Source organism: Hordeum vulgare, chromosome 1H (genome assembly GCF_904849725.1).
Source record: "Hordeum vulgare subsp. vulgare chromosome 1H, MorexV3_pseudomolecules_assembly, whole genome shotgun sequence".
In the NCBI taxonomy this organism is placed as follows: Eukaryota; Viridiplantae; Streptophyta; class Magnoliopsida; order Poales; family Poaceae; genus Hordeum; species Hordeum vulgare.
Genome location: NC_058518.1, coordinates 72,112,638 through 72,130,743, shown reverse-complemented (window position 1 = coordinate 72,130,743; position 18,106 = coordinate 72,112,638). Strand labels below are relative to the sequence as shown.

At 44.6% G+C, this 18,106-nt stretch overlaps 2 protein-coding genes across 3 annotated transcripts; one reads left to right on the top strand and one right to left on the bottom strand.

Moving 5' to 3' along the window:
- The first annotated feature begins 4,817 nt into the window (after positions 1–4,817).
- LOC123424733 (VIN3-like protein 1) lies at positions 4,818–12,516 on the top strand. 2 transcript variants are annotated; one of them, XM_045108409.1, is made up of 4 exons: positions 4,818–4,909; positions 9,075–9,684; positions 10,530–10,834; positions 10,923–12,516. In XM_045108409.1, the coding sequence occupies exons 2-4, from the start codon at positions 9,254–9,256 to the stop codon at positions 12,029–12,031; spliced, it is 1,845 nt and encodes a 614-aa protein (XP_044964344.1). In that variant the 5' UTR covers positions 4,818–4,909; positions 9,075–9,253; the 3' UTR covers positions 12,032–12,516. The 2 variants fall into 2 exon arrangements, with proteins under 2 accessions (XP_044964344.1, XP_044964352.1); XM_045108417.1 differs by lacking the exon at positions 4,818–4,909 and having other exon boundaries at positions 8,147–9,684.
- Positions 12,517–13,673: 1,157 nt separating this feature from the next.
- LOC123424723 (CRM-domain containing factor CFM9, mitochondrial) lies at positions 13,674–17,791 on the bottom strand. The gene is made up of 3 exons (XM_045108398.1): positions 17,321–17,791; positions 15,626–16,027; positions 13,674–15,347 (listed from the first exon to the last, which is right to left on the bottom strand). The coding sequence occupies exons 1-3, from the start codon at positions 17,669–17,671 to the stop codon at positions 14,223–14,225; spliced, it is 1,878 nt and encodes a 625-aa protein (XP_044964333.1). The 5' UTR covers positions 17,672–17,791; the 3' UTR covers positions 13,674–14,222.
- Between the last annotated feature and the right edge of the window lie 315 nt (positions 17,792–18,106).

Sequence of the window (18,106 nt, the reverse complement as noted above, 5' to 3'; positions counted from 1 at the left end):
AACATTGTTCATGTCCGAAGATACTCTTCTACGAACGAGAGATAAAACTTCTTGATCCGGATGCACAATCTCTGAGGTGAAAGGATTTGAAAAATAATCTGTAATATGAATCTTTAGTTCGCCCTCTCTCCTCCAAATTCCAGAATCATCCAGAAGTTGCTTAATATTATTTCTTCTTTTTCGGACCCTTGCGGCGTTGTGGAAAAATGAGGTGTTGCGGTCCCCATGCATTAGCCAATTTGCTCGACCTCTCTGTAGCCAGAAAATTTCCTCTTGATCCAACAAATTCTCGATGAGAACTATAATTTCCTTCTGTCGTGTGAGCGATTCTGCGCATAACGGACCACGCCTCACTTTCTCTAGTTCTTTTTTTAATTTATTAATTCTCTGTTTCGGCCCTTTAAGAGTTTCCTGGTCCCAAGTGTGTAGATCAGCATGCACGGCTCGGGTGCGATCGGCAAGAAATGGTCCAATGCCAGCAACCTTTGCTTTTTCCCAGAACGTTTTCACTATCTCAAAAATTGTGTCTTCCTTCAGCCATTTTGCTTCAAATTGTCTCACTCTCCCCTGTGGACGTTTGAACAAATTTTCATCCATATATGTCATGTCCAAGACCAAAGGACGATGGTCAGAGTGAATGTGTTCTTCGTTGATAATCACAGCTCTCGGGAATTTGTTTGCCCACCTGATATTGCAAACAGCCCGATCGAGACGCTCTCTAATTTCACCTCTACTCCATGTAAAAGGATCACCAATATAGCCTAAATCCTCTAAACCGCAGTCCATTAAGCACTCACGAAAGACTCTCATCATTGTGTTTGGTCTCGCATTACCACCTTCCTTTTCTGAAGAAAATAAAATTTCATTAAAATCACCCATGACAAGCCACGGGTGGTCGCCTTTACTATGCAAATGACGGATTTCATCCCAGGATAGGACTCGATCATTCCAATTGGGGTAACCATAGAACCCTGTAAAACGCCATTGTACAATATTCTCATGCATGAACAAAACATCAATAAATGAGGCGATGCGTAGTTCAACACAACTTTATTAATCTTATGGTAAAATAAAACAAGGCCACCGGCCCGACCATCACTCTCCATTACATACATAGAATCAAAATTTAAGACACGACGCAACTCATCGGCTTTACATTTATTCAAAATGCGACTCTGAAAGAAAAATAAGCTCTGCCTTGATACGCCCTTGGAGGGCCAAAAGCTCGCGAATTGCCGTGTTTGAGAGCATACCACGACAGTTCCATCCCAGGATTTTCATTTGGCCCGGCGGTCCTCCTCCTCGGAGGCCGCCGATGTGCCATAGTGTTCTTTCTCTTCATCAACAGATTCTGCCCCTTTATGCACGTACTCTTCATCCTCCTCCTCTATCTCCTTGGCAACATGTGAAACAATACCCTCTCCATCCTTCACAACTTCCACTCTGCCCATGCACACCCGCTTAGAGGAGACAGAAACATCACCATAGAGCATGCGTTCATACCTATCCAGAGACTTCTCAAAAGAAAATTCTACCTCACTACCAGTAGGTTGGGCATGAGTAAAAAGTTTCCTTTTGTTACCCACGACCTTAGCACGTGCCTCCCCGCCTTTGTTAACCTCCCTGTATTTTCTATCTTTCTCCCCCTTCTTTCCACGAAGATTTTGTGTGGTTTTCTTGTTAGCATTAAACCTGAAACAGAGATTTGCATTAGCGTTTCCTTCTCCAGGTGAAGCCAGACGCGCAGCCACAGCTCCGGAGAGCGCTTCCAAGACCCCTGGCTGGAATAGGAGCTGCTTATTAGCAGCAGCATCCATTTTGGGGTCCTGGCCAGAGTAACCTATTCCAGCTGAGCATCTCTCCAACTGATCCACACCCTCCTGGCCAATCCCAGCCGGTACAGATTGGGTCAGGTGTCGCTCCAGGTGGCCAAAAACAGCAGCACCCATGTTCAGCGACGGCTCCCCCCAACCCGGCCCTCCTGGCCAAGCTTGGGGTCAGCCTGAGCTGAAAACTTAGCCCCCACCGAAGCAGTTGACGCTTTACTAGACGCAGCCACCATTGCCTCCGTGGAAGCATCCATCTTGTCTGGAGGAGCAGGGGCTTTATCAGCCACTTTGAGGCCCCTCACCGCCGTAGTCACCTTGACAACAATACCATCAGAAATACTGCCTTCAGTTCCTTCCTTCGGGATCATATCACCTTGAGGAAAACTCCCAAATTTTAGAGCTCTCTTGCTTGTGCCTTGACTCTTCCAGTAAGCTTCTACACTAAGATTTTTTGGGTAGCTAGGAACTCTTTTCTCACTAGGGATGTTACAAAATCTCTCAGAGGTATGCCCTACCAACCCACAACAATCACAATGCAATGGAAGTTTCTCGTAGCGCACATCAAACTTCAGCTGCTTAGAACTACCCAAAGGAGTAAAGCCTACAGAGGTCTTAAGGGGCTCATGAAGCAAAATCTCGATACGCACACGCAGGAATTTTTCAACAATGATGTGGTTGCGATGAGAGACCTCTAGCACCTCCCCCAATTGATCCTCGAGCATCCGACCCATACTTTCAGTCTTGAGCTCGAAGGGGAGATCGCGTACCTGGGCCCAAATGGCCATGACACCCAGATCAACTTCCGTGGGATCGCCTTTGCCATCGAACTCGGCAAAGATGACCCCGTCCCGCCTATAGTGCCACGGCTGCGCCTTGAGCACAAAGCGTCGGTCTCCTTCAGCCACGAAGTTTAGAACAAATCTCCCGTCCTCGCTTGCCACTTCTTGGACAGTTATCGCCCCTTGACTCTTCCAAGCTGTGGCGCGCAGCTCATCGACAATGGAATGGGGATTGACATGGAAGGGTGAGAGAAGGCGCCCCACCACCATGAACCCCCTGACAGCCTTTCGGGCCGCCTCCATGTCGATGATCAGGGGGGAGCAATCGCCTCGGGTACGTCTAGCAGCCATCTTCCCCAAGCAGCCATGAGTTGCTGGAGACGGAGACTCGGTCGCCTCGCCGGAGGCTGGCGGAGAGGCCAGACCTACTACCGGAGCATCCATCTGCAATGCAGGAACCGGCACCCCACCGCCACTCTCAACTGTCTCCTGGAGCATCTTCATAGACCTCACCTCTACCTCTCCCTTGATATACATGTCTATGAGAACTACAACACAGTTTGGAAAGGAGGAGGCACAGACGAAAGGATGTTGGAATGGGTTGCAAGAGGACCAACAGCTCTTGCCAAAAGGCCAAAAATAGCCTCCATACTCCCATAACAATGCATCCTCTCCAAATGAATTAAAACACCGATTACAAAATGAATGTCCTAAAAAGTCCAGTTTCCTAACATACCGTCCATTATTCAGAAAATTTCCCTCAATAGACACAGGATCATAAACAATATAAGGTATTCCCATAATCAATTCCTCTCCCCTATGATTCCTCTCTAAATCCTTCAAATTAATAGGAAACTTCCCAGAGGAGACCATAGATGGGTTCAGGATTATAGAAAAATCCCCTTTTACAGCCTGTACCAGATCCCTACACCCTTCCTTCCCCGAATCGGCAGAGATCACGGGAACAACACAAGCGCTATTCCCAGAAATAACTGCAGAATTAGGGTCGATGGAGGCCTAAATCACCTAGAGGGTGGCTGGAGGTTGCGGGTGGGCCGCGAGGGGATTTTGGTGAATGGTAGCCGAGGTCGCACGGTCTGTTTGCATCATCTAGAGCCCTTTTTTTGATTGCTCAAAAAACTTTTGCAAAATAATTTATGATAGGACTGGTGTTGGAGCCCATTTTTTGCCCCCAAATACCGAAAACCAACTATTGCCTTATTTTATGGCTGCTTTAAAACATTTTTAATAGATGATGTAAAATATATCATTAAATTATGTTTTGAGTAAAATTTATATCATAAAAAGTGGGTTTTTAGGTCATCAAAACCTTCAAATGCAATAGATGATGTAAGTTTTTACACCGTCATCGCGGAGGTGGCCATGATGAGGTGCGTTGGAGCGGCATTGTCGGTCGCGGGGTCTGAGGAGGCGTCCATGTGGTCTAACGACGACGGGGAGGTTTCTTGGATAACTGACGCATTTTGCTCGAGGGTTTACATCACGAGCAAATGTTGAGTATTTTTTCTTTTTGGAATCTATACCATGTGTTGGGGCAATGTTTTTGTTTTAAAAATGTATTACTTTCACATTTTCTTAGTCGATGTTATTTTCTACATTTACATCATCTATGGAACACTGTTTTTTTTTTTTCTGAGGGGAGCTATGGAACACTGTCAGGATGTATAATACGGGGAACGTTCAAACTTCAGATCGCAGTAACGTGGAAGTTTTCCAAAAAAAAAAGCAGTAACGTGGAAAGTGGAAACCCGTCCGTAAAAGGAGGGCCGCGCTGAACGCCACGCATCCCTGCCGTCCGATGAGAGATACGGACGCCCCAGATCCCTCCGTCCCTGTAACGGCAGCGGGGCCCGGGCTCACCATACCGGTACCGGTACGTACGCTTTCGGCGCTTCGCCTCCGCTTCGACAGTTCGACTCCGCTCACGCGCACGCACGCACTTCCTCCCCCGTTCCGTTACACGGGAGCCTCGTTGATCTCCTCGGAAGACTTGGACTTGTCTTCAATTCCTTCGCGTTCCCACCCGAGCCTCCTCTGCCTCTGTCTCTGCCTCCTCTACCGCGTGCGTGCTGGTCGCAGCTCCGGGGGGAGACCAACCAGGCGACCCCGCCCGCCCGCCCGTCCGCCGCCGGAGGGAGCCCGCTCGCCCGCGCCCTCCTCCTCCCGTCCAGCGCCGGGCATTGGGATCTCGCGGCTCGCCCCACCCGCGCCCCCGCGCCACCCAGCCCAAACCCTAGCCGCCGCCAGGGGAGGGTCGCGTCGCGGCAGCAGGATCCAACGGTACGGAACCGGCGCACCCACTCCCGTTCTCCTCTGCTCCTCGCTGTGCGCGGCGCGATTCTCCTCGCGCGTTTCGGTTCGAGCTAGAACGAGCCGGGGAAACGCTGCTGCCCGTTTGCGTCGGCTGGCGACGGCGCCCGCGGATTGTACGGTGCTGCGTGCTAGGGGATTACCTTATCTTAGCCATGCTGCAAATCGATTGAATCCCTTGCCGCGCTATGGTGTGCTGCCACCGCCTTTTCTTCTTCTTCTTCTTCTTCTTTTTTTTTTTTTTGCCTTGGTGCGAGTTTAGCTGGTTGCGTGAGTACGCTTACGCTGTTAGGCGTCGAGAAATTAACGAGGGTAGCACCAGGCACAACACTCCTTTGCGGGAATCCACGTGGCATTTTATTTGGCGATACATTAATGCATCGTGAAGATAGTTCAATAAGGTATCTAGCCTCTGCATTAGATCGGGGCATGCCCTGCACATATGGTAGTTGAAGTAAATATCAGTTCATCATTTTCCTGGGCAGGAACGTTTATGTCGGTTTGATTATGACTTTAGTTGCTGTTGATGAAATCGCTGGGTAGTTACATAAATGTTTCCATACGAACATTGCCAACTTCACGGATTTACAGTTCAATGCGGGTTTCCTTCTACTTTTGTGTTGATGAAATCACTGGGTAGTCACATAAATGTTTCCATATGAACGTTGCCAACTTCACGGATTTACAGTTCAATGCTGGTTTCCTTCTACTTTTGTGTTGATGAATCCCTGGGTAGTCACATAAGTTTTTCCATACGAACATTGCCAACTTCACGGATTTACAGTTCAATGCGGGTTTCCTTCTACTTTTGTGTTGATGAAATCACTGGGTAGTCACATAAATGTTTCCATATGAACGTTGCCAGCTTCACGGATTTACAGTTCAATGCTGGTTTCCTTCTACTTTTGTGTTGATGAATCCCTGGGTAGTCACATAAGTTTTTCCATACGAACATTGCCAACTTCACGGATTTACAGTTCAATGCGGGTTTCCTTCTACTTTTGTGTTGATGAAATCCCTGGGTAGTCACATAAATGTTTCCATATGAACGTTGCCAACTTCACGGATTTACAGTTCAATGCTGGTTTCCTTCTACTTTTGTGTTGATGAATCCCTGGGTAGTCACATAAGTTTTTCCATACGAACATTGCCAACTTCACGGATTTACAGTTCAATGCGGGTTTCCTTCTACTTTTGTGTTGATGAAATCCCTGGGTAGTCACATAAATGTTTCCATATGAACGTTGCCAACTTCACGGATTTACAGTTCAATGCTGGTTTCCTTCTACTTTTGTGTTGATGAATCCCTGGGTAGTCACATAAGTTTTTCCATACGAACATTGCCAACTTCACGGATTTACAGTTCAATGCGGGTTTCCTTCTACTTTTGTGTTGATGAAATCCCTGGGTAGTCACATAAATGTTTCCATACGAACATTGCCAACTTCATGGATATACAGTTCAATGCGGGTTTCCTTCTACCTTTGCGTTGTTGAAATCGCTGGGTAGTCACATAAATCGTTCCCTACAAACATTACCAACTTCATGGATTTACAGTTCTTTGTGGGTTTCCTTCTACTTTTGTGTTGATGAAATCGCTGGGTGATGACATAAATGGTTCCGTACAAACATTGCCAACTTCACGGATTTACAGTCATCGTGGGTTTCCTTCTTTTTTTATTGATAAAAATCGCTGGGTAATCACATAAATGGTTTCCTATGAACATTGCAAACTTCACAAATTTACAGTTCATCGTGGGTTTCCTTTTTTTTTTTTGTGGCATTAGCTCCCAAAACTGCTTAGCCTAAAACTTTTCTTGCATGGATACTTCCATGAATCAGGCATTCCCAAACGGCATGTGGGGATGTTCCCAAACGACATATGTCTGGATGTTCCCTAACGGCATATGTGGTGCTAGAGGACTGCTAGTTTTTCCTTCTTTATCTTTTTAAAATATGGGGGTACTTGGGGGTATTTTTGGATAAAGACATTCCAATAAGATGCCATTTCAGGCCCAAAGCAAACTATCCCTTCGCCTCAAACCCTAGCCAAACGTTGTGTTAGAGCATATCTGTTCGGAGCTTGCCGCCGCCACCGCCTCCAGTTGTCGCCACGGCTCCACGAGCCGTCATTTGCCTCTTCTAGACACCTCCCACGCTGCTTCTTCCGGTGCTATTTCATAGGTAAGCTCTGTGGTGTCAAGCATTAAATTGTGTAATTCATAGTTACTGGATCCGCTCGTTATATGGTCGATCCCCGATCTCGGTCAATAGATCTACATCAGGGTTTGAATTCGGCGTGATTCCTTCCCAAGTCGACTCTCGATTCATGATCTTCATGGACCCAAGTCGATCGTTATGTCAATAGTTCGTGCTGCTGCCATCACTGCCTGGATCTGCCGCTTCCTTGCCGCTTTACATTCCTGGTTCGGTCCTTGTTCGAGCACCTCTATGGCCGTCGCATAGGTGCTGTCCTTGAGGAGAAGCAAAGGTGGATGCCACGATGGGTAGGAGTAGCAGGGAGGCATCATGGGCGAGAGAGGTCGGCAAAGAGCAGGGGATCCAAAGGAGCATGTGTCTGCGGGTCAATAGCTCGGTGCCTTAAAGCTGATGAGAGCGCTTGTTTGCGAGTACCTGGTGACTTTCGTAGCTGGGTCGGCCCAATTAACACATGATGACATTTTCCTCCTCCATTTTAGTCTGTCATGAAACCGATGGAAGTTTTCTTGGTGCTTGTGAGTCCATGTGCTCCAGCTCCGATTCGCAGATCCAATCCTTAATTCGTGAACCGTAGATGTATACCTTCTGATGCACATGCTATTTGGTCTTAAGTAAGACTAAACATGTGCAAATTCACCAGACAGCCTCAAAGAAATCAGGGGAGTTACTCTATTTGCTGGAACATCAAACACAATTCACACTGTAGTTGAGGAAAAACACATCTGAAGTAGAGTCAGGTGCATTTTTGCAGGAACCAAACACAACCACATTATATCTACTCATGAGTCGTGAACTCCTTACCGCTGTGGGTCTTCAACATGGCCATATCAATCCTTAGTCCTGAATGAGGAGATCTGCATGCTCCATTTTCACTGCTAAACGACATCCAATTGGATCCTGATGTGTTGTCTTTGTAACTGGCTTTTCAGGTTCTTTGTTAGTTTCTAGTACATTGTTCTGTTTTTTAAGAATTATAGCCTTGCTATTTGTTAGTTGTTTTGGTATGTTTGAAATGTTTAGAAGGGAAACATGTAACAGCTTGCTGATCTCTTTCCATTAGGGGTGAATAAGATGTTTTCTTTTAACTCTATGCCAATTTTTCTTTCTTTCTTTCTGTTATCTGCTACACGAAAGGTGATACTTAATTATTTGAGTTGTTTAATAATCCCATGGTCCCTACATAAGGTCTTTTTTGCCTTCTCATGTTCTCCAAAAGACCTCAACAATTGATTGCAACAACAACACATTAGTAAAAGATGCTCCAAAATAATATTATGATTGTTGTTAAACTATCTAGTACTTCATGTTAAAAGGTCCGATCCTATTATTATTTTATGTATTTTTAACATGTGGTCGAAGTTGACTGCATGACAAAAAGGAATTCTATTTAAGAACTGAGAACTAGTGGATTGTATCTACTACCTGACATATCTGAAGCACTGATCATACTCGCTCCCTTTGTTCAGTTTAGCTGTTAATCTGTAGCAGATAGCATCCCTCTCTTCAGGTGGATTGTTTCATTTCTTTCTATTATTAATAAATTGACCTGGAAGTCCCTTGATAAATGATCCAATTCTTTGGATATTGTATTCTTCTGTATAATCAATGAGATATTTTCTTGAACATAAGAAAGGGAAGTTTGGTAGTAGCAGTCATTCTAAAGGTCTTTTGTATTCTGAACCCATTGTTTATGACGTGGACAGCTATATCTTTGGTTGCCTTTTGGATTCATATTGTATAGTTATGCATCAATTTTATTTCCTGGCGTTAATATCATTTCTGTATTTCTTTTTCTTATGTATTCCTTGCGGGGATCCCTCCTTTGTTGATTATGTGACAGTTATTGTTGAATGCTGGATTTTGTGTTCTGAGTAGCTATTCTTGCTGATAAAAAGTATACCATGTTACATTTCAGTTACCGGACATTGTTTATGCTTGGTGGATGAGGATACCACAATAAAGAGGGTGTGGGGGTTTCGATAAGGTTCTTGAATCTGTCCAGTGAGGGTTTAGAGTTGTTGCCCTAGAAGACTATAACCCATGCTAGTGAATAATTTGAAAAGGGAAGGTGGCTTGGTGAACTGAAGTTAAGACATGTCAAAGTCTACTCCTGTTAAAGCAAGCAAGAATTCTGAATTGAAGAAATCTGCAGCCATCTTAACGATAACAAATGGCCATGCTTGTAAGAAGGATGCAACTGGTAGAGAACGTCCTGTCCATGACATCAAGGGCACTGGCACTTGGATCTGTAGAAATTTGGCCTGTAAAGCTGTTGTAACAGCTGAAGATTCTTTCTGCAAGAGGTGCTCATGTTGTATTTGCCATCAGTTTGATGACAATAAAGATCCTAGTCTATGGTTGGTTTGTGCATCTGAGAATGATGACAAGCAGTACTGTGGTTCTTCTTGCCACATCGAGTGTGCCCTCAAACAAAAGCGGGTGGGATGCTTTGATCTTCAAAAAATTATTCATCTTGATGGGAGTTATTCATGTGCTTCATGTGGGAAGATATCTGGGGTACTAGGGTAAGTACACGTTCATTCTCTTCTGCAAATCTCGTTGTCTCCATCACACTTCTCATTTGCTTCTTGTCCTTGCTTCATTATTGCATCGTTAGTCCCTTATACTAAAATGAAGTTGCTTCGGGATATATAGCCATATTATTTTCAGTTAAATTATCTCAATATCATAGTGCCGTTCAAAATAGGCAGTAGCTAATTTGGAATAGTTATATGCGGGTCTTATATAGTATTGACGAGTCGCAGGTCGTATTGTTAGCCTATACATGATTTTTCTCAGTTAGAAATCTGTGAAGAAAAATGAAGCCAGATTTTCTGTATCATTATTTATAGTCAGCATGCACCATTCTTTTTTTTCCGGACGGTATTAACAGGCACCATTCAACTCAACTAATAATTAGGAACATGCGAGTCATCTTTGCGTTGACCCTATGTAACATCCTTTTACTCTAGAAGCAATCGTCTCCTGTTAGTACAAATGATAAAATGATTGGGCTTGCCAAATAAACACGAAGCTGTCTTTCCATATCATGTAAATCAGTTAGAGCAGGAAAGTTGGACAAGTTGTAGCATGCATTATACTCTCTATACCCAGCATATTTCCTTTTACAAAGTTACATATCTCAGTGTTACTTTCTTGACCACGAATTCTAGTTCGTACCAATACATGCATGTATTAATTAAGTATGTTAGTGTCGGCTGCTTGAGATAATCGTCATGTTTTATATTTCTTAGCATCAATTTGCAGGTAGTATTCACTTGTGACGTTCTTGAAAATTTGAAATGCTTGTTATGTTTTCTATGATTATTGATCAATTTGTAAAGTTGACAATCATGTTACTATCTGGCAGTTATTGGAAAAGGCAATTAGTGATTGCAAAGGGGGCTCGCCGAGTTGATATACTCTGCCACCGCATCTATGTGAGTTATCAGTTATTGGAGGGTACGAGCTGTCATAATGAATTGCATAACATTATTCAAGAGGCAAAAGCAAAACTTGAATGCGAGGTCGGTCCACTTGATGGAATGTCGGCAAAGATGGCACGTGGTATCGTAAGCAGGTTATCTGGTGGTAGTAATATACTGAAACTTTGCTCTCTAGCGATTCAAAAAGTTGATGAGTTGTTGAGTTCTCCATCTCCAGGCTTGCTTCGAGGTAATGACCTTCCTTGAATAAACACAAGGTAATAATTGTCATGGTCATTCTGCATAATTGTCATGGTTCTAGACTTGTTTGTTTGCAGGTTCATTACCAGCTGCGTGCAAATTCAAATTCGTAGACATTACATCGTCTTCCCTTGTTATCATCTTAAAAGAAAATAAATTAGCATCATCGGACACCATCAAAGGTTATAAGCTGTGGTACTGGAAGAGCAGAGAGCAACCAAGCATGGATGAGCCTGTTATCTTGCCAAGAGACCAAAGAAAAATACTTGTGTATAACCTCGCCACATGCACAGAATATTCCTTCAGAATCATATCATTCACAGATGCTGAGGCGGCCATTGGGCATTCCGAGTCTAAATGTTATACTGCGAGCAAGGAGGTATTTATCAAATCTGTGACCCAGAATGCCACGGGAACATGCCCGCAGACGCAGACAGCGGATAGGAGCCAGGCTTGTATGTCCACTGGATTTAGGATCCGAGATGTTGGGAAGATCTTGCGGCGAGCTTGGGCTGAAGAAGGCTATTGTGAGGATATGTACGCAGGTTCATGTGACATAAGTGCCACAGAAGCAAATCAGGCAGGGAACAGTGAACAGGGTCATTTGTTATCTGGTGCATGTCGCAAACTTCAGTTCAATGCATTTTCTGTCCCTGACCTAAATGCACCCATGCCCATGGACATTGACTCTTCCCCTGAGAAGAGCTATGATTTAAATAACAGACTTTTAAGATCAAATGACAGTGGTGGCTCAGAGGCTTGCGAGGCAGTCAGGAGTGCGGAACCGGCTGCTGTTGAATCTCGACCAGGGGGCAAGGCAAAGCAGCCCAATGGTGCTCAGAATGAAAGCTGTGAGCAGGATGGAGTTTCGGCCATCTGTCGCCAGAAGCAACTTCTGAGAAAACCTAGAGTGCTGGATGAGGACTATGAGTACTGTGTGAAGGTGATACGGTGGCTGGAGTGTGACGGGCACATAGAGACTGATTTCAGATTGAAGTTTTTGACCTGGCTGAGTCTAAGATCGACTGAGAATGAGCATAGGATTGTGAACACATTCATCAAAACGCTAATCAAAGAACCAAGCAGCCTGGCTGAGCAGCTTGTTGATTCTTTCGGAGAGATGGTAAACTGCAAGAGACCAAAAGTAGGTTTCGGCAGCGGGCTATGGCATTTGGACAAACAATAACAATTCAGGAGTTCGCTAACTCATTGGTATTCTATAGTTTTTCCAATCAAGTGCAGTGAATTCCGGTTTGTTTCTATTGCCCAGAATGAGAATGAGGGGGTTAGGTTCATAAACTTAATAATCATCGCATCGACCCAGCTGTCAGATTATTACCATACCTTATAAGTTCAGATCAGATCGTGCATAATTTTATTGAGAGCTGCCATTTCGACCATTACCATACCATAAGTTCAGATCGGAACATGCACAATTTTCTTGAGAGTCGTCATTCGAGCCTATGGGAACAGTATATTTGATTTACTTAGAAATTCCTATCTTCTTAATTCTACATAGGGAAATTATTTTTAGGCGGAAAATAGATTGCATTGAAAGATTCCTGTTCCACCTGGAAGTAGTGGAAATAATTTTATATTCTCATTGCTAAACCACTCTCTGTATTCTGTCAGAGCCCTGGAAAAATCTTATATGATGTCATGTATGGCTTACATCTCCTTGGTGCCGAACTGTGGATGATTTTTTGGTACTAGATGGCGGCTAGGATATATTTGGCTGGTATAAAATGTCTGACATGCTCCAAAAACCCTAGCCTAGCGCTTGCAATGGCTGCGGTGTGATGTGGTTTTGGATAGTGGGGTGTTCTGGCGCCACTTTTGCTGCAGGCGTTGCGTTATGCGCCTGCCGGCATGGCTGGCTGTATCATCCATTGTGTTTTTTTTTAAACGTAACATCCCTATTTAGGGCATGTACAACGGGGGCATCACCCTGCTACCGCCTCAGCTTTTAAACTAATCAAAAAGTAATGAAGCCACTGTCTTGAGAAAATTCTGGCCAACCGAAGCAAAATGAATGAATCTACGTTCTAAAATATGTCTATGTACATTCGTATGTAGTCCTTTAATGAAATCTCTAAAACTAGAAACAGAGGGAGTACTTTTTTACTACTCTTTCGATCTCTCTCCTCGCATGCTTATTTTTTCTTCACTTTCTCTCGCTTTTCACCCCGAAGAGACCGGCTCCTCTGCAAGCTATTTGGTGTACATGCCCTTATTAGTTTGTGATAATGATTAGTTCAGTAGGAGCATCCCCAATGCAGCTACTACAGAGGTCCTCTAGCCATTTTTGCAAAATGATGTGCTGCTCAGTTTAGTTAAAGGTTGCAGAGCTCAAGTATGGCACGCAAAAAGTCACATGGTTTGAGTTTAAATTTGAACTAAAACCACGTCACTTATTTAAAACGGAGGGAGAAGCAGTCGTCGAAAATCGCAGCTGCAACCTTTTGAGGATCTGCCACTGCTCTGTTGCAACCAAGCAGTAGGCTGTGCGAGCTGGAGCCTAGACCTTCTAGAGCTTCCGTTGATAGGACGTCGATGCAATTGTGAGTAGACAGTTTCCTCCCATGAACGAGCACTTGGTCTTCGAGTCTCTCAGAATCGCGCCTCTTGCTCCGCGGAGCAAGTCATGATCAAATGCTGCATCGGCACGTCTTCCTGTCCCTGCCCACAAGCCGGGCATTGAGGCTCTTTGTTCTATGGCGAGATGCAGTGGCCATTGGCTCGTGTGGGACTAATCGTTAGAATACTAAGATCCCGTAACGATTTTTGAAGTATATATGGTGGATCAGACAAGCTCATCACAGGTATGATAAACACGGAGAAAACAAAATGGTCATTGCTTTATGGTGAGCATCCCAATGAATGAATTGAGTTAGTAAACCTATCTATGTCTGGAGGCAAGGGGACACAGCAAGCAGGGCCGTCAAATATTCGTATGTGCAAGCCTGGCAAATCCGTTCTTATGAATGATCTCATAACAAAGAGATTCAGATGTGTAGTGAGACCCCTTCAACCTATCAAACTGCCGAAAGAAACTTTAGGCCAAGGACAATAGATTCAACACTTTAACCTCCTGCTATCATGGCATGTGTGACCGGCTGCTGGTAACTGGCAGAGACTGCTTCGGCCTTCGGGGATGCGCCAACTACATATTTGGAGACACAATTCAAACAATTATTCATGAGCACCCAACCTGGCATGATGTCAGGTCGAATCAAGCGGCACCGTCTGCGGCATTGAGACGGATGCTCCCACAAAAAATAAGCTCAACAGACTCTTTTCCTGCAGCAACACGTTGGAGGAAATGCGGCAACAGTAACCGTGGAGGATGCAGGCTTGACTCTTCTTTTTTTACTTTGTCAGTCACTGTCCCAGTCCTCATCGGTATTCTTCTTTGTCTGGCCGGTTCTGCCGCCGTGCATCCAGTTGTCGCCGGCATCCTCCTCCTCGCTGCTGCTCTTGTAATTGGGGAAATTCACCTTCGGGGCACTCGGGCTCGTCTCTTCCTTGTAATCTGCTCCCCACACTGAGTTCGTCTCTTCCTTGTAATCTGATCCCCACACCTCATCATCTTCACTGTCTGAAACGTCATCCTCACTGACATCAGAAACGCTAACTGCATTTTTCTTTGGGGTCCGGCTGGGACTTCTGGAGGCCCCAGGCATATAATTCTGCCTGTGACTGGAACTACTCCTCTCATGTCTCGTGCTTTCAAATTGCCTAGGATGTTCATCAGGTACATGCCTCTCCTTGTTGAAGCCAGCTATACTATCCCTGCCATCATCAGAGTCCCAGTCCTCGCCCGATGCCTCAGTATCATCATCCAGCCTCCTCGAACCTGTTGTTTTCCTGTTGTTTTTGTTCTCTCTCCTGGATCTTCCAGGGCTTATATCCTCAGCATCTGAGTTATTATGGCCTCTACCGAAACCCCTGCGCTCATCCACATCCTCACCTGACGCCTCTACCTCACTGTCATCATCCCATCTCCTTGTATCCTTTGTCCATTTATTGTTGTCGTTATCTCTCCTGTATCTTCCCTGGGTTCTATCATCGGCATCTGAGTTGTCATAGCTTCTATTGAAACCCCTCCGCTCACCCATCATCTCTTCTCTGTAGCGATACTGCAGCCTTGAAGTTTCTTCTTTCTCTGCTGCCTCCTCTTCCTCCCATTGCTTCTCTGCTGCATCCTCTATTTCTGCAATGAAGTTGTCAAGCTCCTCCTGGTCGCTATCCTCGGCTGGCTCCTCATGTGGTTCTTTTAATTCTGTAGTCCCGGTAGCAGGTTGATTATCCCCATGGAAGACATAGGGAGTGCCTTGCTGCTCGTCTATGGCTCGGAAGAATGTCGAGGCAACTCGCTGGATGCTGGCCATGGCAACTGGGTCCTCTGGGTTAATACCTTTGCGACGAAGTTGTGTCTCTATTTTCTTGATATTTAGTTTCTGCGACTCAAGAGCCTGCTCATATCTAGCCTTGAATAAAGCCTGCAATAAGGATAAGGATAGCAAACTCCATTATCCATAGCACAAGCCAACAATATACCCAAAATTAACAGAAATCGACATAACCCAAAACATTAAAAAACAATACTAAATTCTGGTTGAACTATCAACAGAAAAGGTCAGAGAAAACCATAGGAGTTTCAAAATTCCATACATATAGGGTGTATGACTCTATGAGCCAAAGCATCAGGAAAGTTGGGCAGAAGTACTATAAAAATGCTAAATGAGAACTACAAACATTTTAACTGTAAGGGACTGACCTTCCGTTTGGTAAGTGTGTTAAAAGGTATGAGGTTCTTTGGTTGACGGTAATTCCTGCCACGAAACATGATAATTGTTTTGGTATTGTGAATGTTAACCACTATACCACCACTCAATCTTGTCAGCATTGATGCCATTTCCTTAATTTTTTCCTTCGGGAAATTGTCACAGCAAACTTGTACTGTCTCATGGAATTTCCAGTGCATGTGCATGTTTTGAACAACACCTCCAAAGACTCCACGAACTCCAACAGGGACATAGTTTCTGTTTCGGAATCCAATCTTCTTGTAAGCCTGTAGCTGCTCAGCTGTTAACAGCTCTGGATCATGACGAGGAGCTGGTAGGTCTGGTAGCTCATACTTCTTGAGTTTTTGTAGAAGTAGAGCAACTTTTTTCTTGGCCTGGATAAAATTAACCAAATAACTAGGTAAGCCAGTGAATTCACTCTATTATAAATGACCATCTGATTCTAATAAAATCAAGATTAGAACACAAGTCGAGTAAGGAGAAATATGCTGAGTAACATATATTTTACTTAGCCAGATCCCCATAGAGAAGGAATGGATGAGTTGAGTAATACCTAATTCAGATAGGACTGTGCAGATCAAGCACGAGAAAGGGGAAAGGTGTGCAAATTAGATTTCCTGATAGATCTGGAAAATGTAATTTCTTTTCATTATGTGCTTCTATGCAGCAACTATATAATTGTTTTCTTTAAATTCTGAGAATAATCCGTTTATGCCCAAGATTTAAAAAAGAACGTAAGCATTACATAAGTTCTGATATGACTTCTTTTCCATCGGGAGCAGGAATGCCCCAATGGACTTATAATATCACTACATCAGGCCTAGTGTATCAATGTATTATATGAGAACCAAACTGTACAGAATAATTGGCATAATCAATAAGTCATTTTAGCTTTTTTACTTGTGAAACCATACAGGCGGTGGTAACCATTTATGTGCATACATTAGGAGTGACATGGGAAGCCACAGGACTTAATTTTCTAATGGAGTTAGCTGATGCGTTTTGGTGAGAGCTAGCCTTTACTATCAATATCAAAATTTCTAGTTTGCAGACATACAGTTGGATTTGACAATCATTTACAGGTCGTGGTAACCATATGTGCATACATCGGGAATGACATGGGAAGCGACAGGACTTAATTTTCTAGCGGAGTTAGCTGATGTGTTTTAAATGAGAACTAGCCTTTATCATCTACTCCCTCCGTTCCTAAATATAAGACCTTTTAGAAATTGTACTATAAACTACATACGGATGTACATAGACATATTTTAGAGTATAGATTCACTCATTTTGCTCCGTATGTAGTCTCCTAGTGAAATCCCTAAAAGGTCTTATATTTTGTAACGGAGGGAGTATATCAAAATTTCTAGTTTACATGCATATAGTTGGATTTGACAATCAAAGATAGCCACTTAGTTCTTTCAGTTCAACAAAGTCCCTGACAACACAATCTTGACAGGCAAAGTCAAGTCCCTACAACGTAATCATACCATCTTCTTTCTTTGATTCATTCAATACATCTGAACAAATTTCACAATGCAAATGCTTTTCTCGCCCTTATGCATTGACAATGGCAAAACATCCTCAATTCCTATTGACCAAATCTCACTATGAATTAGAGGGATCACAGCGAGAGGGGGGGGGGGGGGGGGGGGGGCTTTACTTACCCTCCGCATGCTGTGGATGAGCCTCTCGTCTTCGGTCATGAGCTTCTTTCGGAGCTTGACGGCGCGGCGCAGCTCCGTCTGCGTGCGGCCAGTCTCCCTCCCCATCCGCTTCTCCACCTTGCTCCGCATGCTCCTCCCCTTGCTCGTCGACATCAGCCGACGGCATACCCCTCCGCCGCCCCCGCCCGCGGGCACAGGCACTAACGCGCCTGATATTGAGGCCGCAGCCGCCTCTCCCCCTCCTCCCCTCGCCGCGAAGCCCTCGGAGCTAATCGACGGGGCGCACCTCCGGTGGAGCGACGAAGAGGCTGCCTTCGGAAGGTTCCGGCGGAGGCTTCTGAGAGCCCACATGGCTCAGTCGGCCGTGTCGCCTGGCCGCCGGTGGTTCTGGAAGGCGACGGCCGAGGTAGGCGGAATGGAGGCAGGGTTTAGCAGGCGGCGCGGGCGGCAAACCCTGGGCTGGTCTCCGGCTGCAGCTGCAAGGAGCTTTTACTGTCCGTTGGATGTGCTGTTGTCGACGTGGAGGAGCATCCACCGTCAGCCTGCCAGTTCGTTGTAAGGATATTTGACATTACACTGTGGTCCTCCAAAATATCACCATTACGTCTTTGACCATCAAACTATTTTTATATTAAAAGAAGCAAAAGACATCTTATTTATAATTACAAAAAATATTCTCGTTCCATCCCATAACAAAATATAACAGCTTGCAAAAACAATTTTATATTGCGGGACGGACGGGTAGAATACAATGAAAAACAAGTTCCATCCCATAACAAAATATAA